This window comes from Lacerta agilis, chromosome 9 (genome assembly GCF_009819535.1).
Source record: "Lacerta agilis isolate rLacAgi1 chromosome 9, rLacAgi1.pri, whole genome shotgun sequence".
Classification (NCBI taxonomy): domain Eukaryota; kingdom Metazoa; phylum Chordata; class Lepidosauria; order Squamata; family Lacertidae; genus Lacerta; species Lacerta agilis.
In genome coordinates this window covers 46,474,119-46,496,523 of record NC_046320.1, presented here as the reverse complement: position 1 = coordinate 46,496,523, position 22,405 = coordinate 46,474,119, and the positions used below count along the sequence as shown (strand labels likewise).

General features: G+C 43.2%; 2 protein-coding genes across 3 annotated transcripts; one reads left to right on the top strand and one right to left on the bottom strand.

Moving 5' to 3' along the window:
- The first annotated feature begins 1,982 nt into the window (after nt 1-1,982).
- On the top strand, nt 1,983-12,459 carry EXOSC9 (exosome component 9). Its single transcript, XM_033159827.1, has 12 exons — nt 1,983-2,086; nt 2,852-2,946; nt 3,920-4,039; nt 4,177-4,279; nt 5,228-5,365; nt 6,242-6,324; nt 6,639-6,771; nt 7,627-7,715; nt 8,436-8,582; nt 9,448-9,638; nt 10,958-11,030; nt 12,249-12,459. Exons 1-12 carry the CDS (start codon nt 2,021-2,023, stop codon nt 12,319-12,321), a joined length of 1,311 nt encoding a protein of 436 aa, XP_033015718.1. The 5' UTR covers nt 1,983-2,020; the 3' UTR covers nt 12,322-12,459.
- A 239-nt stretch (nt 12,460-12,698) lies between these two features.
- CCNA2 (cyclin A2) lies at nt 12,699-21,450 on the bottom strand. 2 transcript variants are annotated; one of them, XM_033159825.1, is made up of 8 exons: nt 21,057-21,450; nt 20,048-20,306; nt 19,234-19,346; nt 18,140-18,363; nt 15,956-16,160; nt 15,322-15,435; nt 14,117-14,250; nt 12,699-13,824 (listed from the first exon to the last, which is right to left on the bottom strand). In XM_033159825.1, exons 1-8 carry the CDS (start codon nt 21,417-21,419, stop codon nt 13,776-13,778), a joined length of 1,461 nt encoding a protein of 486 aa, XP_033015716.1. In that variant the 5' UTR covers nt 21,420-21,450; the 3' UTR covers nt 12,699-13,775. The 2 variants fall into 2 exon arrangements, with proteins under 2 accessions (XP_033015716.1, XP_033015717.1); XM_033159826.1 differs by having other exon boundaries at nt 20,054-20,306.
- Between the last annotated feature and the right edge of the window lie 955 nt (nt 21,451-22,405).

The following is a 22,405-nucleotide window of genomic DNA, read 5'->3' as shown; positions in this document are numbered from 1 at the left end:
TCCGTGGCAAAGTCCTCATCCGCAGGAACATCGGAACTGGCAGCCTCTCCATGCCTGACCACACTGCGGATTCCAGATCTGGTTTTGAATCTTTCAAACCAGCCTCTGCTTGCCTTGAAGACTTCTGGCTCGGCTGAGGTTTCTGTCTGTTGCTGTACGAGGTCTGCGTGCAAGGCCTTGGCCTTCTTACAAATGACAGCCTCAGTCACTGTGTCCCCTGCACGCTGCTTCTCTTCTAACCAGATGAGCAGCAACTTCTCCACCTCCTCCAGAACAGCTGGCCGGTTCTTCACGATCCTGGTGACTCCCTTGGCTACATCTGTCGCAAGGATCTTCTCCCTCATCTTCAGGATGGTCCCGATGGTGGATGGATTCCTCCCGTACTCCCTGGCGAGGTCTGTCACTCGCATGCCACCGTCGTGCTTCCGGATGATCTCCTTCTTCATTTCAAACGTAATCTTCTCCTTTTTCCTCTCCCCAGCCTCTGCAGGAGCAGCCTTCTTGGGACCCATGTCAGCACAGTTGCTACGTTCGCAAAAACAAAAAGCAGTGCTTCATATCCACTTCACACACACTTTCCCACCCCTGGCCAAACCTGCCCGGGATGACCTGCCAAGTGGCATAACAGCCCCCCCCCCAGCACAGAAATGCCTGGCAAACACCTTCCCACCCCCAAATCCTTAAATTCCCACCCCCCCCCCAAAAAAAAAAATTCCAAACCCTCAATAAAGTTTGGAAAATGTGGGGGAATATGTAACTCACCAAAGGGTTGCAAAAACGCTTGCTATGAGTTGCTCCTCGAAGTCAACCTGGAACTCCACTTTTTAAAACCTCCAGGCACAATGCATCCTGGGTATTAATGGCTGTGCGGGGGGAAAAAATCGCAAAACGTTTTTGTCTTGCAAGTCACCTAAAAAAACGCAAAACCCTTTCGTCTAGCGAGTTTTTCATTGAGCAAGGCATTTGTATTGTGAGGTACCACTGTACTTAACTAAATAACAAATAAAAAATCCTGGCAACACCCATGATGCCAACAATGGTACTTCTCACATGCATCCAGTGCTTTTTCTCTGGGGGGGACGCAGGGGTAGATATACCCCTAAACATTTTGTTAATCTTTGTACTTTTGTCCATTTACTGTATTTATTTCCCCCGATTTGAACTACTGTAGAAGATGGTGATTTTCTTGAGTCAAAATGAGAGTACCCCTAAACTTTTTTTTACTTTTTTTAAAGCTCTCTAACACACTCCTCAGGCCTTTCAGAGCCAGCTATTGAGATAACCCAAACACCACATGAATCCCACAGTCAGGTCACTAGACGTTAAGGGCTTCTGTTTAAGAAGATCGTGCTTGTTTTGTATCTTGACCGAATATTATCATTGCGGTTTGTTACTTTGTTTTCTTTCCCCCCTTGCTTTGCTTTTCCTTATATAAATAAATAAAACACCGGACTCCAAAATATACCAATTTACGGGCTGGAACCTGCAGAGTAACTGGAAAGCTACATCTGGAACCATTTCTCTGCGTCCCTTTCTAGGCTGAATCCTAACCCTTAGTACCCCGACACAGAAGCCAGGCCTATTGAGCTCAACGGGACTTACACCAAAGTGAGTATGTCTAGGATTACATAGCCCTGGTCCGAAGAACGAGACTCTCAAAGCGTCTAACCCGCAGCAAACGCAGAGAGCTCGCTTTACGGCTGCTCGAGGTCGCCCTCACAAATTTAGACCCCTTCCCGCCTCTCCCGTTCATGACACGCTCCTTCCATTTACGGCAAGACTTCCCGACGTGCGTTGTGACGGCTCGTCGGCCTGCTGGGGTGGATGGGAGCTGTAGTCCCCAAGGCAAGGCCTCGTTGCTAAGCAGCGGCTTTTGGCCGGCGACGCTTACGAAGCGGCGCGGTTTCTGTAGGCGTCGCATACCCGTGACGCCCTTTGTAAAGCGCGCCGGGGAGGTAAAGCGGCGCGCCCGGTTACGAACGCGGGACGCGCCTCGAGAAGGGGAAAGGCCGTCGCTGCCATGAAAGAGACGCCTCTGTCCAACTGCGAGAAGCGGTTCCTGCTCCGGGCTATTGAGGAGCGGAAGGTGCGAGGTGGCGGTTTGTGGATGCTCCTACGCAGGACTGCGCGCGTTTATGTGCCGGGACACGCGGGGGAAAGTGCGCCGCTGGCGGGGTGGGCGTGGATTCCTCCCCGCGCGGGTGGGAGAGGCGGTGCCCGTGGGGACGGGAGGAGCCTCGGGAGCGTGTTGTCTAAAAGGTGGGAGTGAGAAGTTGTTGTTGTTGTTGTTCAGTCGTTCAGTCGTGTCCGACTCTTCGTGACCTAGCTGTCATTAACTCGGGTGGTGAAAGAACGACTCTTGACCTCTGGCAATGGATGAAGCTGTATTCCCCAGCCATTCTTGGTGGCTTACAGCACACAAAAAATTCTAAAACATTAGACATAAAAAAATTCCTGATGCAGGGTTGCCTTCAGATGCCTTCTAAAAGTCAGATAGTTGTTTATTTCCTTGACATCTGATGGGAGGCGCCACTACTGTGAAGCCCCTCTGCCTGGTTCTTCAGGGGCACAGTTACCCCATTTAGGACCAGAGAGCCCCCCACCTGCCCCCCATGTCCCACCAAAACAGTACTTTGTTGAATTGTACATTGCCTTGGGGTGTGGAGGGCCAAAGGGCAGTTTTATAAATATTATTAATATTTCTAGAAACCTTCCCGCCAAAAGTGTTGGAATGTGTAAGGGAAATCTAAGCTGCATCCAGCAATTGTTGACCTTGTGCAACCACTTCTGTGGCTTACCTTCCCAATCCCACACTTCACATCTGTAACACTGCTGTGCTCTTACTTTGTAGCGTCTGGATGGGCGACAATGCTATGATTACAGAAACCTCCGCATTTCCTTTGGCACTGACTATGGCTGCTGTATTGTGGAGCTCGGAAAAACCAGGTATTTCAAATAAGGGAACACAAGTATCCATAACTGAACCACCTCACTGCCACCATTTCTGTCATGGCAGTCTGTCCTCAGCTGGGAAGAATGCTGTGCCACTTATTTGGGGACCTACTTACTATAGCAGGCAGGAGAAAGTTGTGAATAAAAAAGCAGGAGAAACCAGGTGGGAGAATACACAGCTACTCTATTTCTTCCTTCATATGCAACTTTAGGTATAATGGGAAGGGCCATAAGTTCAGTGGTAGAGCATCAGCCTTTGTATGCAGAAGGTCCCAAGTTCAATCTCCAGTATCTCTAGGTAGGACCAGGAAAGATGCTTGCCTGGAACTCTGGATAGCTGCTGCCACTCAGTGTAGAAAATACTGAGCTAGATGGACAAATGGTCTGACTCAGTGTAAGGCAGTTTGCTGTGATCCCAGTGTCAATTTGTGGGTTACAACTTAGCAACACAATTGTCTCAAGGCTTGCAGTTAACTTATCCCAGGTAAACTTCACCTTAAGTCCAGAGACTGAAATTTTAGAATGATTCATTGTTTGCTTTGCTGTCACATGTCAATAATTAACGGTAAAGGGACCCCTGACCATTAGGTCCAGTCATGGGCAACTCTGGAGTTGCGACGCTCATCTCGCTTTATTGGCCCAGGGAGCCGACGTACAGCTTCCGGGTCATGTGGCCAGCATGACTAAGCCGCTTCTGGCGAACCAGAGCAGTGCACGGAAATGCCGTTTACCTTCCCACTGGAGCGGTACCTATTTATCTACTTGCACTTTGACGTGCTTTCAAACTGTTAGGTTGGCAGGAGCAGGGACTGAGCAGCGGGAGCTCACACCGTCGCGCAGATTCGAACCGCCAAACTTCTGCTCAGCAAGCCCTAGGCTCTGTGGTTTAACCCACAGAGCCTAGTAAGGTGCTAATAATTTTTTCTTTCTAAAAGCTTGTCTTTTGGGGTGGCTTCTCTTTCTGCAGAGTTCTTGGGCAAGTGTCGTGTGAACTTGTTGCCCCAAAGCCAAATCGTGCAACAGAGGGCATACTTTTCTTTAATCTTGAACTCTCTCCTATGGCATCACCTGCTTTTGAGCCTGGAAGGTATGTGAGTGTTCCCCCGTTCCCTGTAATGTCAACAAGCAAAGATAATGCAAAAAAAACCAAAAAAAGCCTGTTCCTGGCTTTGCATTTGTTAGGAGCTAATACTTTGTGTCTTTGGGTTTTTTTTTTCATTCTAGACAATCTGAGCTGCTTATAAAACTAAACCGACTGTTAGAAAGATGTCTAAGGAACTCCAAGTGTATAGATACTGAATCTCTCTGTGTTGTTGCTGGTGAAAAGGTGTGTGATTGCATGAATTCTGACACTTTAGTCAATTATTTTCCTTTTCTTTTTTGCATTATGTTTTTTGGATTGTGAACACGTGGACAGGGATTTTTGTTCTTTCTTTCTCTTGTTGCATGATACCTAGTACCTATTAGGTACTTTTATATGTAAAAAAGAAATATTAGTTATTTGCCAGGAATGTCTTAATTTTTAGTAAACCAGTGGTGGGCACTGAGTTAAATGAGACTTAAACCTACATAAGGTTATAACTCTGCTGATTAGTTCTAGAGATAATGTATGGTATTTGGCAAAGGTATTTTAAATGTCTGCTGAACTGTAGAAGAGACCCCAGCATTTATCTGCTAAAGGTATTCAACAGCAAAATATTTATTTATTCTGTAAAAGTTTTTATATGCTATCCTGTCATAAAATATAAGGGTGGTATAGAACATAAAATCCTTAAAAGTTCATTAAAAGCATTCCAAAAAGTATTGCTGGAGAATAGTTAATACTGGTTTGCTATTAATATTGGTTTGCTCTCTTTCTGAGCCTTGGCCATGCTGGCAGAGTTTGATGGTAGTTGGAATCCAACAACATCTAGAGGGCCACAGGCTCCCTATTTCTGCTCTACAGTGACATACACTTATATTTTTAGATCCTTTGCAGTGTGTGTGATCACTGATGAGAATGCCACATTCAATATTCCTGCAGAGATCTTGCCTTCCCATGTTTTTAGTAGCCTCTTGGAAACCAGCAGAGCCTAGACGTGTCTCCTTATATTCACATGAGTTTTGATTCTTTATTCAAATATGTTTTCTCTAGTTTTTAATGAGATTTCTAAGGAGGCACAAGGCAAATGTATGAACAAAATATGACAGCACAACTTTTAGGGTTATATTTGCCGAACATTAAAAAACTGAGAAGCAAAGTGAAATGACTTGCTTGTTGTTTTTTTATTCTGAGGTCTGGCAAATTCGTGTGGACCTGCATTTGTTGAATCATAATGGAAACATTATTGATGCTGCGAGCATAGCAGCAATAGTGGCATTATGCCACTTCCGGAGGCCAGATGTGTCTGTGCAAGGAGAAGAAGTAACACTGGTAAGTTGCTTCAGTCTTGCATTCTTGACTTTCCCTTTAAGTAGAATCCTGATGGTCCATCAGTGTGAGTTACCTTTACAAAGCAAAGCAACATACTTGGGACTTCTTAAGCAAGAGGACATACTCAAAATCGGCTAGCCCAGATGAGTACAGCCCTGAACTGATAAGAACCTAAGAAATGCCTTGTTCAGTCAGATCAGGGTCCAGTGTTCTTTGCAATAATTCCTGCAGGCACTAGGTGGTCTATCAATAATTGGTTTCTGGGCTGCTATCCCACTTATATATTGTCTGTACTGATTTTGGATTTGTGATAGCTGTATATTAAATATGAAGTTATACATAAAATATTGGGGGGTAAGAGCAGGAAACATCTATTGATTTGCTTAGCTACGAAGAGTTGATCAGCTTCAGTTGAGACTCCTCACTAAGGCAAGTGGAGAGCCATGTATGCCACCCTAAGCCTTTTAGAGGTTTGGCAAGATACACAAATGTAATAAAAATATACAGTGGACCATCGGATTACGTTACCTTTGGGTAACATAACTTTTGGGTTGTGAATGTGGCAAACCCGAAAGTGTATTCTTCCGGGCTTCGCCCCGCGAGCATGCACAGAAGCGGCACCTCTGCTTACAGAATTTTTGGGGTGCATACAGACCCCCAGAATGAATTACATCCATATCCAGAGGGTCCACTGTAAATCATTTAACAGTATATCTATTAAGCTATGTTCTTCTCAACTCTGAGGGCTGGAAATTTCTCTTCTTACAGTATTGAAAGCTGTGTAACCACTCAGTTTTATTCTGTAACTAGTCAGTAAGAATTCTCAGTTATGTATTTTTTGCTAAGTAAAGTATTGCTTTGCATTGGATTATTTAGTATACCCCTGAGGAGCGAGATCCTGTCCCTCTGAGTATCCACCACATGCCTATCTGTGTAAGCTTTGCTTTCTTCCAGCAAGGGTAAGTTAATCTTGTTCCATGAGCTGAAAGCAACTTGCCAGCATTTCTAGAATTCAGGCGCATAACATCAAAGAGGAACAACGGAGTGGGTTCTTGAAAGTGAGATAGTATGCCATCTTAATCTGAGAAATCAGTTAGTTATTGCAGTGTAATATGTATGACTGATTTTAATGAGTGTTTTATCAGCATAGGTTTTAATTCACAAACACATCTTAAACATATACCTAACATCCAGCACACTGTATTGTTTAAATTTTCATTGATCCTCTCTTTTGGGATTAAACACTTACTGATGGTTTGTAAAATGATTGCAGGACCTACTTGTTAGTAGATCCCAGTGAACAGGAGGAACGTGTAATGGATGGTCTTCTTGTGATTGCTATGAATAAGCACCGTGAGATTTGTACAATTCAGTCCAGTGGTGGAATTATGCTGCTAAAAGATCAGGTAATATGGAAGTTTCTGAAGTTGAGTATTAAGCTGTGGATCACACTTCCTTTATGCAGATAATTTAAGTTTCACCATTGAGTAATCCATCTTCACATATGGTCTTGATTGCATTTTTAACTGGATGTACTTTTAATATTATTCTGCAGAGCATGTGTGAGACAGAGTGAGAAGGAAGAGCTTGCACATTTAAGATGCCTACATGAAGATAGAATGTTAATAGTCCATTGACTATTTGAATGTAGAGGCACTTCCCAGCATTGCAAATATTAGAAAGTATATAAATGAGACATTTGAACCAGGATCCCAAAGCTTTTGCATAAAAAACCCCACTTTTAGCCTAATAATGGCTTGACCTCTTCAAGGACAAATAATTGCTTAGACCCAAACCTTGCAATTCTAACAAAGTATCACCTAATTTGAATATTGCTAAAATCATACTTTTGCTAAAGTTTAATGGAAACTAACCCATGATGCAGTCTTCCAATAATTATTTGCTACATGACTTTTTACTATTAGCTCAAAATATTGGTTGTTTCTGCCGCCCTCTCTTCTTCTTACTTGAAATAGAAGAGAGAAATCTATAACTTCCGAGAGTGAATGCTGCTGTTTATTCTTATACAGTATGTAAACAGACAGCCCTTTAAATTCTTTAATTAGCTTCATTCAATCCATTCTCAAAAGCCCAGTAATTTCCAGAAGTCTTGGCAGGTGGGTAGATACTGAACCATGGTTTAAGGGCATGCTATCCTCAGTCTGCTCCCTTGCTATGAATTGACTATGCAGTGTCTGGCTTCTGACAAAACCTTTTAGCTTATATTTGCTTATGTCATGATATTGATCTATTTACCACAGGTTCTGAGATGCAGCAAAATAACCGGTGTTAAAGTAGCAGAAATTACAGAACTAATTCAAAAAGCCTTGGAGAATGATCAGAAAGTTAGGTTAGTATGTCACAGGTACTCACGTGCATCACCAATTTGTTCCATTTTAAAATTAATCTACAAATTTTCTCAGTCAGGCTTCGTATAAAATCTGCCTGATAGGTTTTCTGTATCAGAATAGTTGAATTGGACTATTAGTATTTACTCAGGCCATTAGAAATAGGGAAGAAATATATTAGGGCTGTCAAGGATGCTTCATTTGGCCACCAGAATAAGGTTAGGAGCCAGATGATAAGTATATATTACACCACTTATACATCAGTTACCCTGGCTACCAATTTATTTCTGAACTCAACCTAAAATGTTACTGATCCCAAATGTTAGGCCATGGCGTATGCACATAAGAACCTGCCTGAACCCTGAGATTGGCAATGTTATCCCAGCTGTCTGACCAATTCAGCCTTTTCTGTCATAAAACTGCCAAGCCCCTCCTCTTCCAGTCTGTAAATAGGCTCTGAACACGTTTTATTCAGAAAAGTCATTTTATTCCCTCCCCACCCTGCTACTCTTCTTGTGCTGATGTACTTTTTCATATTTGACTGGTTTTAATTGTTCTGTAACTTTGTGAGTCACTTTGATGGAAAATAATTTTGAAAGCAGGATATAAACTGAAACAGAAGCTATATTGCTTATTTATATTTGTTTTGTAGAACATGTCAACATTCTAAATGTTTATGTCCATTTCACTGTCTAAATAAACTTTTCTGTCTGTTTTAACAGGAAAGAAGGAGGGAAATTTGGATTTGCAGAATCTATTCCCAGCCAGAAAATAACGGCCTTTAAGATAGATCACGCCCCAATTGATACTAATGATGTACAAGAGCAAGCTGAAGAAATAATCTCAAAAGCTTTTCCACCTTCCGAAGTGTATCCTTTATCTTTTTATTGCCTCTCATCAGTGTGTTAGGTGATTGATGTTAAGCGCTAGGAGCCTTAGAGCTATTCTTTTACAGTTGAATACATTTTTACAATTCTAGTTTCAATTGCAGTACCTACACAAATTTTTATAAAAGAGTGTCCAAGATCAGCATGAAGATTGACCACAGCAGGAAAGAGCATATAGCCATCAGAGTTGTGGTTATCCCACCAGGGGAAAAGTTAATTAAATGTTGAAAAAATTCACAAATGTCCCAAGAAGGAAGTCTGTTGCTCATCTCTGCTGATGATGTTCATAACGATCACAATTGCCTGTGGTACCCACAATAGCAAAAGTGCTGATTAAACATTTTGTGACTAAGCAACCCCAGCAAAATGTTGAGGAAAGAAGGTATCTGAAGCTTGTGCACCATATCGATAACAATACACTGTGCTAAAGGCTATTGTGCAGAAAGGTATCAGAGTAAGGATCACTTTGCTGTGTTCCTAAGCAGCCCTGTTTAGGGAAGTTTTTAATGTTTAATGCTGTATTGTGTTTTTAATATTTGGTTGGGAGCAGCCCAGAGTGGCTGGGAAAACCCAGCCAGATCCGTGAGGTATAAATAATACTTTATTTATTTATTTATTTATTTATTTATTTATTTATTTATTATTAACCATACATTTTTGTCAAAAAAATTATAGATAATTTATACCATTGCTGCATTGCATGCAAGTGTTCAGGACAGACTGAAGCTTGTTCCTCCAAAATAAAAAGCAAAATGTGGTACAAGGTCAGGTCCATTTCTGAGCCCACCAAGTCCCTCATACTATAATGAAATCTGGATAATGCCTGCATTTTGCTTAATGAACCTAGCTTGGCCAAGCCCATTTTATGGGCTTCTGGCACAGCCCAGATTGGAGAAGGACATGAGAGTTCATGGGGAGATTTTGAGGAATCTGAAAAGGAAGAGGAGGAAGATGAAGTCACCCCAGATGAACCAATAACTGTAGAAGACCATAGTATGGAAACAGGAGACACCGGTGTTAGAACCAGAAATCAGAAAGGTTGGTACCTTGAGCAGCGTTGCTTCATGGAAGATTGTGGGTAATATCAAATGGGAAAACACAACCTAAAAGTTATAAATTAGTGTCTGTAGATGTTTCTGCTTTAGTGCATGCTAATTATTGGTAAGCAGGAATTCTTGACCACAATAGACAGTGGAATATGCAGAGGAGAAAGTTTGAATATTGTCTTGAATAAAGTCTGTTTATTGCCAACCAGGCTGGGTCAGATCCTGAGCTCATTGTCCAATGTGGGCCTGTTTTACAGCACCTGTCAGTCACATGATGTCACTGTGACATCTGATGACCCAGCTTCAAAATTGTACTCTTAAGTGCACCCAGTATTTCCTTTCTTCTTTGCAGCCTGTCTTGAACTTGAGATGGGCTGCAAAAGGAAGATCCTTGCCAAAAGCACGGTTTGCAGGCTGATCAGCTGTGGTTGCAAGCCAGGATTAACTTGGGAGCTCAGGAGTCAAACTAATCCCAGCAGTTTGCATTTGGTCCCAAATTTAAAAGGTCCTGCATATAAGCCCTGCTTTCCAAATAATTATTGGGAGAACACTTTGAGGCTCACGATGGTTCCTTTGCAGCTGTGTCTTTACTCACCCCACACCTAGTGTCACACATATTGCTTGACCTGTGGGACAAAGATCTCCCATCGCTGCTCTCAACCCTGTAATTAGTCTGTTTTCGGCACTATGTTGCTGTTGAATCAGAAAAGTTAAAAGTTTTAGCAAACTGATATTTTCCAATTAGTGGGACGGGCCCTTCCCTCAACTCAGAATTGGTTAGAAACATGAAAGTCCTTGAAGTGGAGTTTTAGAGTTGGAAGGAGAGTTGTTTTCAGGATTGTAGTTGGGGATGGCGTGGGCTGGAGGAAAAATAGTTGCAGGCTGTAAGCATCAGCAAGCTGGAGAGAAGTGGCAGGCTGTTAAACACAGCAAGCTCTGCAAAGGGACAGAGGGCCATGACTGACTTCTGCCGGCATCCAAGGCTGTGGCCATGGGAGAGGCCTTTTGGAGTGTTAATGCTTTGAACCCCTCCATCGTATGCTCAGGTTGTATATATCTGTAAATAAGCCATATATCCTAAAGATGCCAAAGGAAACAGACCCTGGGTAAGTGTCTGGAACCCCTGGAATCTCATGCCAGCGTGTGTCGTGTAACACAATTCAAGATTAACCATGGTGCCAACACACACATTACATTTGCCATCAGCCTGAAATGGCACACCCTTTCTGCACTTCTGCTACAGTGTATCATTTATCACGTTGTTCCAGATGAAAACCATGTACCAATCAATAATTTTCTTACATTTTTAAGATGAGACAATCGTGTTGTCCGACAGTGAAGAGGAAGATGTCGTTATCCTGGAGCCAGAAATTGCACTCAGCAGGTAATCACAAGGACATTTTCTGTTTCTGTAGGTGGCTGTGTTTGATTGAGACTTACTACTAGTATGGAAGGGGATTCATATCAGCTTGGCAGTGTTCAAATTGCAGGACAAAATGCCCTCCCTAGTCCATAGCATATCTGTAACTCAGGTGGGATATAAAATAGGGATGTGAGGCATAAAAAAACCTAATCAGTTAAAAAAACCAAATAGCTCTATATTCAGAGATGCCCTTTAAGATGAACATGAAGAAAGATAAGAGTTTGAGGCTGGAGTACCCCAAAGATACTGTATGTGGACGGAGTGGAAGCTTGCATGTGACAGCAAATAGTTATGGGCAGGATTGCTGCAGACCTACTAAGTTGCTCAAATTGTTACTAAACTGCTTCTAAGTTGTGCCTTTGGAGGAAAGAGGCCCAAAATCCACAGAATGAATAAATGTGTTCTGTATCTCGCCCACATGATCTAAACAAAGTAAGTTCATTTTAACTGAAAGTTAGCTACAGATTCAAAGAGAAGTTTTTGTATCTGACTTAGGAAGAGATTTTGGTATTCTAGATGTGTTTAAGCTTTTCCACCTTGTGAAATGTTATGCTAAGGGGGGCAGAAAAGGGTATATTTCTGTATTTTTATGTGCTTAGCTGGAACTTGAAAAGAAATCTAAATATTGCATTATAATTGTTACCTTTTTTTACTCATGTAATGCAAGTTAAAGGTGAATTCTGAACCCGGGAAAAAAGTTCCTACATATCTTCTACAGTTCTAGACCCATACTCTTCCACTACAGAAATGTATTGGTCATAGCCAAAGTCCCATAGTCACTGAATTGTCTATCATCAGGTTTAAAACCTTAAGGCTGGGTAGTGCCTAATAGCAGTTTCTGAAACTGGGGTTGATGGAGAGAGCATGCATGTAAGGGTTCAGTACTGTGCAATTCTAAATATCTTAAGTGTTGAGTGCAGCTTATTCCCATATAAGCATGCCTGTGGTAAGGAGTACAGCCTTCAAGATACAATGCTAATCTTGTCGAGACCTGAGCTCATCCACAATTCCATTTGCCCCATTGCTTCCCCTCAGGAAAACCCATAGTTCACACTGAATTGGAACAAATGGCAGGTGGATTGCCGTTTGTTCCATCTGAGCACCAGTGTGGAATATAGTATAGTTTGATGGACAGGCTACTGGATTTTGCTGTAACTTCACTGCTTTTCTTCCCTACAGAACTGAGTCTTCCCCAAAGCAGGACATCAGTAAAAAAACAGCTGGCAAAAAGAAGAAAAAAGCTGTTTGCTGAAGTTTTATTGTTTACATTAAACTTGCTTGCTCTGTATTCTGTAATTTTATGTGTATGTGCACATGCAAGGAATTGTCATGGTGTGTTCCCTTGCTTAATTGCAGTATCTTTTTCAAATAAAGTTTAGGCAGAACTGGACTAGGGCTCTATTCTGTGTAGCTCTTTACTAAAGGAAAGGTTGTGAGGATCTGACCAGTTACTTGATTTCTGCTTTCCAATCACAGGATTATGACAAAAGAATCTTTCCTCTTCTTTGACATCCAAACCTATAGGTCACAGTTTTAAAAGTGACATTTTTAGAAATAGCCCTATAAAATGGTATTGAACTTGAGAAGGTCCTATGGAAAATAGGTTATGTTAACATAAAGGCAGACAAGTCCTCTTTCAGGATTTTATTGACCAGCTTCAAGATGGTTTACACGTAGGTCTTTACATGCAATTGTTTTACTGTGAGCACATGTGAAGCAGTATTCTATCTTACAGAAAATCCTACTTAAATATGAATATAAAAGTTAGCCACCCTTACAAATATAGAAAACCTTTCAAACCAGGACTTAGTTTGTACAGCAGACCCACTACGTCCACCCTGTATCAATACGTAATAAATTTGAACAGCTACCCAAGCCTAGGACTTTTGCTAGCTGCAGTTGGGTTGCAGAGCAGTATGCATGAATTGAGATCACTGTTCAGCACCAAATCCATGGCCTTTACGTCTGTAGGTTATAGTTTGGCATGCTCAAATAGGCAACACATTAAATAGTGACCGAGTACAAGCCAAGACAATTTTCAGACAGTAATAGCTGTCTATATAGCCTTCCTGTGACAAGAATGCTATTTCTTGCCCTTGTTTTCAAGACTGTTTCTGTGGGTTAGAGTGAAAATCATTAATGCAGCGTTTCATAAGCTACTGTAGCAGCATGAACTTAAGTGGCACTACTGCCACCAGCAGGCACAAACCTAATAACCAGTCAACATTCTTAATGGCTACTCACAACTGTCAAAAGTAGCGTCACTCAAATTATATTAAGCATTAGTTGACTTTCCCAAATATGCTGTTGCAACTTAATTGTATATAGGAGTCTGAATAGACTGAACCTTCCTTCGTATTAGTATTTCAAGTATGCAGACAGACTCTACTGAATTTTCTTGATTTGACATTTAGAGTCAGAATCCCTACTTATATGCTCTTATTTTTTTAAAAGGGTCAGCAGTACTTAAGTGGTTGACCTGCATGGTTTAAGTCTGTTTCAACAGAACTTTTAAAGGCGCGTCACCTAAGTATTTAGAACAAGATTGCATGTACAAAAGTTTACATTAAAACACTATAAAAGTAGAAAACTTCACAATTTTCTATGGTAATATACCAGAGTGATTGAAGTCTAAATAAAAGTTTAAAACTGTACAGTTGCCATTACAGGTAATATACACCTTTGAGATGTCAAGTTTGATTGTTATCATAAGATTAGTGTCTCTGGCGGGTCAATGAGCGATACTGCATGATACCTGAAAAAGATAAGTCAGACAAACACTTAACTTCTGCTGTCCAGCACAGTATTTATATTCAATCAACTGTATTCATGTAGAAAATGACACAATATATTCTAATGCAGCAGCAGTCAATATGGTGCCTTCCCTGCCAATATTAAACTACAGCTTCTATATACCCCAACCATTGTCTGTGCCAGGTGGGACTGTTCCGTGTTTAAGTGAACAAGATCTGAGGGCATCATGTTTGCCACCTCTGTTCTAGTGTACTCCCAACTGTTTAGACAAAAAGCATAGGAAAGAGCCTTACTTTACAGCCTTGTATTTCTCCCGTATAGACTGTTGTGTATGCTGTGCCGCTGTCTGGTAGGTCTTGTGGAGGTCCATTATACAAGGTTTAAGACTTTCAATTGTGTATCCCGTAACTTCAGCAAGAGAGTCAGTCTGCCAAGGAAATTGTCAGATGGTTATTCAACTCTGCCTTTCAGCATTTTTGCTGGAACACTGCTCCTATTTTCTTAGGCTTTGTCCTGAATCTGAAATTTGGCATTATCAAAGGGAGAGTTGGGGTTGACATAGGATGAACTGTAGGGAAAGATTTTTAAAAAGCATAGTAGGGAAGACAGTTCTTTCTCTACCTTTGTAGATTTATCTCCATGGCACTTACTAGCAAATCTGATTACTAGATTAAATGGCAGAAGAGAGCGAAGCCTGTTAAGAGAGCCTGAAGATGATAGTAGTCCTGTTGTTTATTGCCTAAAGAACCTAGGCATGCTATGCACTCAAGTCACCCAGAGATTATCCTTTTCAGTACCCTTAAGACCAGAATTTGCCTGTATGGTTGTAGATGGAGGAACATCCTTTGAATTTAATGATGAAGGAATAACATCAATGCTAATCATGGGTCAGATACTTGTTAGTTGGGGGGGGGTTAAAAATGGGGGCAAGGGACACAGGTAGGTTGTACAGAAAGTGTCATATCTAGAAGTACAGAGCAGTTAGATATTACGGCCTATGAACCCTTGTGTGCACATTTTGCAGACTTTTATTGGAACCTTGCAAGTAACAACTGTTCAATTGGACCATTGAAAGTGCCCAGCAATCGTTACAGGCTACCAAGCAACATATTAAATAGCACTGATATTGTGTTCCTATGTGCCTCAAGGCAAAACACCTGCTCATCTTCTCCAGTATTGTCAACTGAATGTCATACTCTGTCCCATAATAGTTAACAAAACAGAAACAAAGCCTCTAAAGTTTCAAAGTACAAGGCTAGGAAAAATAAAGGTCTTTGCCTGCTGCTGGGAAAGACAATGTAGGTAACCAGGCAAGTCGTCACAGGGTGAGAATTTTCCAGGCAGGGCCCCATAACCACGGTGACCTTCCCACTTGCCTGACCTCAAGACAGCCAGAGGATACAGAAGAGGGCATCTGATCTCAGTGTACAGGCAGGCTGAGGTGGAAGTAGACCCTCTGACGCTCCAGTATGTGTATTAAGGCAAGTATTATACATACCCAAGTTTTTCCAGAAATAGTATAGTTTGCTGTATGAAATGCTGCGGCAGCAATTACTGATGGCAAATATTTCAGGTATGTCTCAGCATCAATTAAACTCAGTTCTCCCAAGTACTGTAGAGAGAAAAAACATGCTTAAACCTGGCCCGCTGCATTTTTGTTGTACAGAAGCTGCACTTTCAAAACAGGCAAACAAACCGTCTCTGTACATTAACAGACTAACAAGCTGCAAGCGGCATTGGCTAAAGCAAGCCAACCCCTTCCTGTCCTACATCACACAAGTACAGGGAAATTGTGCCCTTCAAGTAGCACAGACGCTTCTAATAAGCACCTGGAAAATATGCCCTCCTCTAGCCACACTAGCTGGAGAAAGCCCCCCCCCCTAACGATAGTGAAGAGTTGGGGTGGTTCAAATCAGTGCAGCATAAGACTTAATCTCAGGGTCATGGGCTTGAGCCCCATGCTGGGGCACGATTCCTGCCTTGCAGTGGGTTGGACTAGATGACCCTTGTGGTCCCTTCTATGGTTCTAAGTAACACATGCCTCAGACGAGGCTCTTCCTTAAGAGAAGGCACCTGGTTCCCACAGGAACTGAAGGAAAAAGCAAAACCTTATGTGCAGAACCAACACTTACCGTTGCCAGGTTTTCCACTTGGGAGCTAGCTGGCTGATGCAAGAAGTATTGAGAAAGGAACTGATTTATAGTAGGCGCCGCCAGATCAAATGAAAGGACTTTCAGAACTAAGTGCTCCATCCTGAGGACTTGTTTCTTTGTGTAAGTGTCATCTGTGATATATACAAATTCTGCTACTTCAGGAGGGTAGATTTCTTCAAACTTTCTAGGGTAGGAAGGAAAGCACTACAGTAAGCATCAAGCTGCATTTGTCTTCATCCCTTGTACCATTTCATCCCAAAGAATGCATTAGGATAAGCAAAGTATCCAGTAAAGATGCTGTTTGTTTTTATCCTACTTTGTATACTCTATCTGCCTCCAAGCACTTTGCTGCAACCAGCTTGGGAACTCTCAGAAGTAGGGAAGGTCCCTGGCATGTTCTAGGTACCCTGGTTTATATGCTGTATGCATCAGGCAATGGTGTAAAGCTCAAGATTTATATTCAAAGGGTAATACACTGGATTCATGTTTTTAAGCACAGACTGCACTGCCTCTGAAAGAGTAGGCATGCAGTTTGGAGTGCTCATTGACCAGACTTTGTCACTCAATACTCAGGTGGCCTCAGTGGCTAGGAGCGCCTTTTACCAGCTTGAGTTGGCAACACAGCTATGGCCATTCCCAGACTGAGACAGCATGGCTGCTTGGCATGGTAACCTCAGGTCTGAAATACTGCAGTTGACTATGTAGGGTTTTCCCTTGGGTTTAACTCAGAAGCAGCAACAGGTACAGAATGCAGCAGCTAGGATGTTGACTGAGGTACAATAATCTCAGAATTTACCCGGGAGTTACATTCTGTGGATTACACCTAAAGCCAAAATTGTGGATAGTCAGAACACATTGGGTTCAATGGCAGGTGAGAGTGGCAAGTCATTTTTATCCCTTTTATTTGCCACGCACGTAAAGCTGAATGCACAGAAGTTAAATATTTGCACGTTCTAGGCTTACTGTATTCCAACAACACCATATAACACCTCTCCAAAGTAGAGATGTAAAATTTCCGGAAATTTTGAAGCTCGGAAAAAAGCCGTTGGGGGGGGGGGAATTTTTGGGAAAATTGAAAAAAACTTAGTGGGACTAAGTTTCAATGAATGGGCATTAAATTTAATCAGAATCATTTTCTGAGCTGTAATTAAGTATATACTTTCAGGCCCTTTTTGTTGCTCTATATTTTCTTCCAGTGCTTTGAGGCCTAGTGAAGAGGAACAGTACCAATGCATACCACACACATGCAAAAACAAAACTGAAACCTTTTTCTTTTCTGGTGACAACAGCACCTCCTAAAGGAAGAAATGTATCTTGTTCTTGCATTGGAGAGTTCAGTTTGTAACCTAGGACTTGCTTGTCCTCACAGAAATTAGAATAATATGATACCATACATATTTTTTAGAAATGATTTATAAAATATTTGAACCCCTTATCTTAAAATATTTTATTCATCATGTTAAAATAAAACATTCCATAATCTATTTTTTATTTCTCCAATTTTTTGGAAAAAAACAAAAGGCTTCAGGAAAAAACCTAGTTTTCCCCTAAATTTTTATGGTTTTTTTCCAGGCCTTCACATCTCTACTCCAAAGCGAGCAGCCCAGGCTGCCAATATTCTACCAGAAACAGTTCATGGTATTGCTTTTAGCATTTAAAGTCCAAAGCAACTTGAGACCAGGTAAGTGAAGGGAAAAACCCTCCCCATATACCCATGCCTGGCAACTGTACCACTCAGATGGGTAGCAAGAATACTGTGCCACTCCAGCTGAAATTAGATAGACACCCAGAATCATGTTTAGATGCCTATGGAAGACATTCAGGACAACTTTCCCTGAAGTGTGACCAAATGATTTATGGAACAGTAATTGCAGGAATAGCTTTCACAATTTCTATTTTATTCTTTTCTTGTACTGTACCCTGCTTTAATGGCCTCAGGCTGTGAAAGAATTTACATATTTGTAAAATAATAAGCACATTTTGGCAGTACTTTGCCCAGATACGTATTTCTGATATGGGTGTCAGCACTGTACTTGGGAAGTGTTGAACGATTTTGCCTGTCTCTGGATACTCAGAATTGGGAGATATTGGTTTTTATGAGACAAAACATAATATTCCAAAGTAAAACAAATATAGAATACAATGGATGTTAAGTTTACTTACGATGCCAACAGCATGGCAGCAGTTCCCAGAAGTTGAAGTTTCCCTCTTAGCACTGACATTGAAGACAGAAACCTGTCAATGTAGTTTACCGCCAAGTGCAAAGTTTCATTTTGGAGCTTGTACTCTTCGCCAACCTCCACTAGCCAGTCCACAAGAATAGCCCGCATATTGTTTGTGATGTCTGGCTGCTTCTTCATGTAACCTGCTTTGGGCTTGCATTTCACCTATAAGGAGGTTGTTGATAATTACTTCCTGCAACTTTTTGAAGGGCTTTGGGCTGCTATGCAATTTGATTTTCTGCTGGGAGACTGCAGGCCAGCTTTACAACTCTGGGTTGAGGGAGTCATCAGGTCACCACTGTTTTGTCCCAGTTTAAGATTTTGAAAAACAAGGAACCTATATTTTAAATTCACTTGCTCACAACTGATGGGGAGCCATCTGTATGAGCAGACAACAAATTGAAAGAGGACAGTTATCCTGTTTGGATACATTGGTTCAGAGCTCCTTTTGATATTAAAGCAGTCAGACCTATTTGCTATTAGATGCAAGTTTCCAAGAAATATGCTACCCAAGTAGCCTGGAGAGTCAACACATTGTGTTGTAGATCAAACTGGAACAAATATGCCTCCTATCTGAAATAGCACTTGTACTTGTGCTCACAACTTCCTTGCCAAGTTCATGCTAGCATGGTTTTATGACTGCAACCCTCAATTTTCTACAAGCTACCCCTTCTCCACTTAACTGACCCCCACCACCCACTAGCTTTTCATACAGCATCTAAGTCAATTGTCTGCAATTGTTATCACATCAGACAAGTGGCAAATGGCAAGGATAGCTGCATATTCACTTAGAATAGATTAAAGGAGTGGTGACAGGGCATACAAGCCAGAATTGTATTACATAGGGGGACTTGACATTCTTTGACCTAGTATGTATTTGTATGCATTTGACAAGGGAACCCAGCAGAAAAGCAACAGCCGAACCCTTCATATGAACACCCCAAGATAATCATGTCTGTGCAGTTAGAAAGGACCCAAACTCGATTAGGTAGAATTCCTCCCTCCAAAAATAAAATGTCTAAGCTATATTCTCACCTCCATTTCCCTAAGATACTTATAGATGTCTTCAATGTAGTCTGGTACATGGTTAACATTAATTCTCTGTTCCGTTTCTTGGACTATTGACATATCCATAATACTTGGAGATCCTAAAATGCAAAATATAGGCCAATTTAAAACAATTTTCATTCTTATGAAGCAACATCTTAAGGCCAACAGTGAATGCTATAAAGCAGGCACATCCAACTCCCAAGAGACTGCGATCTACTCCCACTATTAAAAAACTGGCAGTGATCTACCCATTGGATTGATCCTTTTGGGGAGGATTGATCAGTTGTTGAGCTGCTGCTTCTTTTTTGGTTTTCAGCGATCGATCAGGATCACGAGATTGGCCTGGGATGCCAGGGATCGCAATGGGCCGGTTGGACATGCCTGCTATAAAGCAACTGGAGGTTTAGTTATTTCAAGTCCATAGTCCTTGCTTGTGTACCGTAGTTTTATGATCTAATAAATTAACCTGCCAACAGTTCAGAGTAACCGTTTCCTTTTAAAAAACACAGCAGGGATAGCTGGGTCAGCAAGGCATGAGACTTTTAATCTCAAGGTTGTGGGTTTGAGCCCAACATTTGGCAAAAAGATTCCTGCATTGTAGGGGGTTGAACTAAGATGACCCTCATGGCCCCTTCCAAGTCTATGATTCTATGCCCTTAGTAGCAAATATAGCCACTACTCCTTTACTCCGGAAGACTAATCTGTGTTGGGACACCTGGAGTGCACCCCCATATGACTAAAAGCCAGGGTTTATTTAAACTTTGGGCTGGGACCCTGAAGTATGCAAACCAATTCTTACCCTCACCAGAGCTCAGGTCCATTGGGTTATCTATAGGTGTCAGAGGTTTCCTGTTTCCCATTGAAGCGACTGCCGTCTTCATGCCTAGGGCCTCTTCACTTGAAGGGATTCTTTTCGACATCATACGTTTTTTCTGCCTGGTGACATCAGGCTCATCCACATGGATGGGAAAAGCGGGCTGCTTATTCCCCATTTTGCCCAGGGGAACATTGAGGCAGTTTTCATCATTGGTACTCCATGGAATTTGTTTGAGGGAAGCCTGCAACATGAAGTTCACTGTTAGCAATCACGCACCCAATACCTGACAATGGCCCTTGAAAACTTTTCCACTGGCAGAACTCATTTTTCCTTTTTTTAAATAAAAGCCTGGGCAGTGTAGCAGTTCAAGTACGAGAGACTGGGACCCCCCAGATTCAACCGGAAGGCAGAAAACAGTGCAGTCACTATTTCCCAACCTCACAGGAGAGAAGCGAAGGCTGACCTCCCTGGGGAAAGCGTGGAATATACCTGTATCGTGAACCAAGATGCCCTGCGGGTGTTTCCCCATGACCAGAGGCCACGCTGCGGCTGCATGTCGCGGCCGCCTCGGAACGAAGCGGGAGGCGATGCTCGCATACATCGTGCACCGAAACCATCAGCGAGGGCAGGGCGGCCAGAGGCGCGCCGCCCAAGTTGGCGCCCTCCCTCCGGGCGCCCTTTCTGGGACGCCCGGACCCGCCCGCGGGGAGCGCTCCCTGCAGCCTCGAGGGCCGGCCGCCCTCCTCTCCCGCCACTAAGCCCCGAAAGGAAGCTGCTCTCGCTTCCAATAATAGCAGCAGCAAGGTGGGCGCCCGGAGGTTGGGGTGGGGGGCATCTCGCCCCTCCCCCCCCCATGCAAGGAGCCTCTCCGCCGCCTCCTCCTCTTTTCTGCCCGGAGCTCTAAGATGGCGGATGCGGGGGTCTAGGGCAGCTCCGACCGGCCCAGGGGCGTGGGAAACGGCTCCCTTCCCCCTCCGCTCCGGCCCTTCACCTGCGGCTGGTCGAGGGGGTCCCGGTTGGCCCGCAGCAGCCCCAGAGCGACCCGCGTCCCCAGCGCAGCGCCTGCCAGCCGAGGGTCGCCCTTCGCTCCGGGAGGCACGTTCTCCTGGTTCTCCCGAGCCAGGGAGGCGGCAGCGGCAGCGGCGGCGGCTCCCGTCAGCATGGCGATAAGAGCGGCGGCGGCGGCGACTGCAGAACCGGGGAGCCTTGAGCCGAGCTGCTTTGAACGGACCCTCGCTCGGCAGCTTCCCTCTCGTTCTCTTTCGGGCCCGCTCCGCTTTCGCCGTTCAAGTAGCCCGCGACGATTGAATCCGCCAATGGGGAAGCGGCTGCCCTCGACGTCACGCCGCGGCATGGAAGCTGGCGAGGGTCAAACAGCCGCCAGACGCGCTCGGAGGCGGGGCTTGGAAGTCTCGGCGGCGAGAGGAGCTCCGCCCGCCGCCCGCGGAGATGCTGCTGCTGCCGTTTATCGGCGGGACGGGCGCCCAGGGGGCGAATAAGGACACCGTCGGGCTTTAGACCCGAGGTTTAATTCGTACGCAGAGGATTCTGCGAAGGTTCACATCTCTATCGACGCCCCTGATTTTAAATGTCCTCGCGTATGAGATCCCTGCCTGGAAACTTGGGAGGGCGGGAACATAACGAAACGCCTCGGTAGAAGAAGACACACGGCCATATTTTTTAATTCTCTATTTATTCATTTTTAATGAAGAACTTGTGGTTGAGATCGCTTTTCCGCATTCGCCATACCTTTAGACTGAGAGCACAAACCGTCTCTGGGCAGGAAGCCTGCAGCTAAAACCAAAATCGCGCAAAATAAAATCCGATTAGTAATTTGCGGGTTTGCTGTACTGATTTATGTCAGTCACTCAGAGCCTTGCCGGCTTAAAGCTGGGGTATAAATGTGAATAAATAAAAGTAAGTATATTGAGTTCAGGAGGATTTAATCCCATCTACCTGTAGGAAGCTGTACACCGGCTCCCTCGGCCATTAATGGGAGATGAGCGCTGCAACCCCAGAGTCGGACACGACTGGACCTAATGGTCAGGGGTCCCTGGCCTTTACCTTTAACCTCTAGGGAGCACAGAAACAAACTTTCGCACAACCTTTCCTTTAGAGGACCCTTAGATGTAGTACCATTTCCTGCAATTTAGCTTGTGCATGAGCTAACACTAGAAAAAGTGGGGGGGGGGGTTGGGGCGTAGGGGGGCGTTATTGGGTTGTTATTATTTGGATTATATATATTGTGGTTTTTATGTTCATCTTTACTGTGAACCACCCTGAGACCTCCAGGTATAGGGTGGTATATAAATTCTAATAATAATAAAATTAAGAGAATGT

Coding starts and splice junctions, on each gene's coding strand:
- EXOSC9 (XM_033159827.1), top strand. CDS start 2,021: ATGAAAGAGACGCCTCTGTCCAACTGCGAGAAGCGGTTCCTGCTCCGG. Junction 4,040..4,176: donor CCTGCTTTTGAGCCTGGAAG/GTATGTGAGTGT, acceptor TTTTCATTCTAG/ACAATCTGAGCTGCTTATAA. Junction 11,031..12,248: donor CCAGAAATTGCACTCAGCAG/GTAATCACAAGG, acceptor TCTTCCCTACAG/AACTGAGTCTTCCCCAAAGC.
- CCNA2 (XM_033159825.1), bottom strand. CDS start 21,419: ATGCCGCGGCGTGACGTCGAGGGCAGCCGCTTCCCCATTGGCGGATTC. Junction 14,251..15,321: donor CTATTTCTGGAAAAACTTGG/GTATGTATAATA, acceptor TTTCCTTGGCAG/ACTGACTCTCTTGCTGAAGT. Junction 13,825..14,116: donor GAGAAATACAAGGCTGTAAA/GTAAGGCTCTTT, acceptor TATCTTTTTCAG/GTATCATGCAGTATCGCTCA.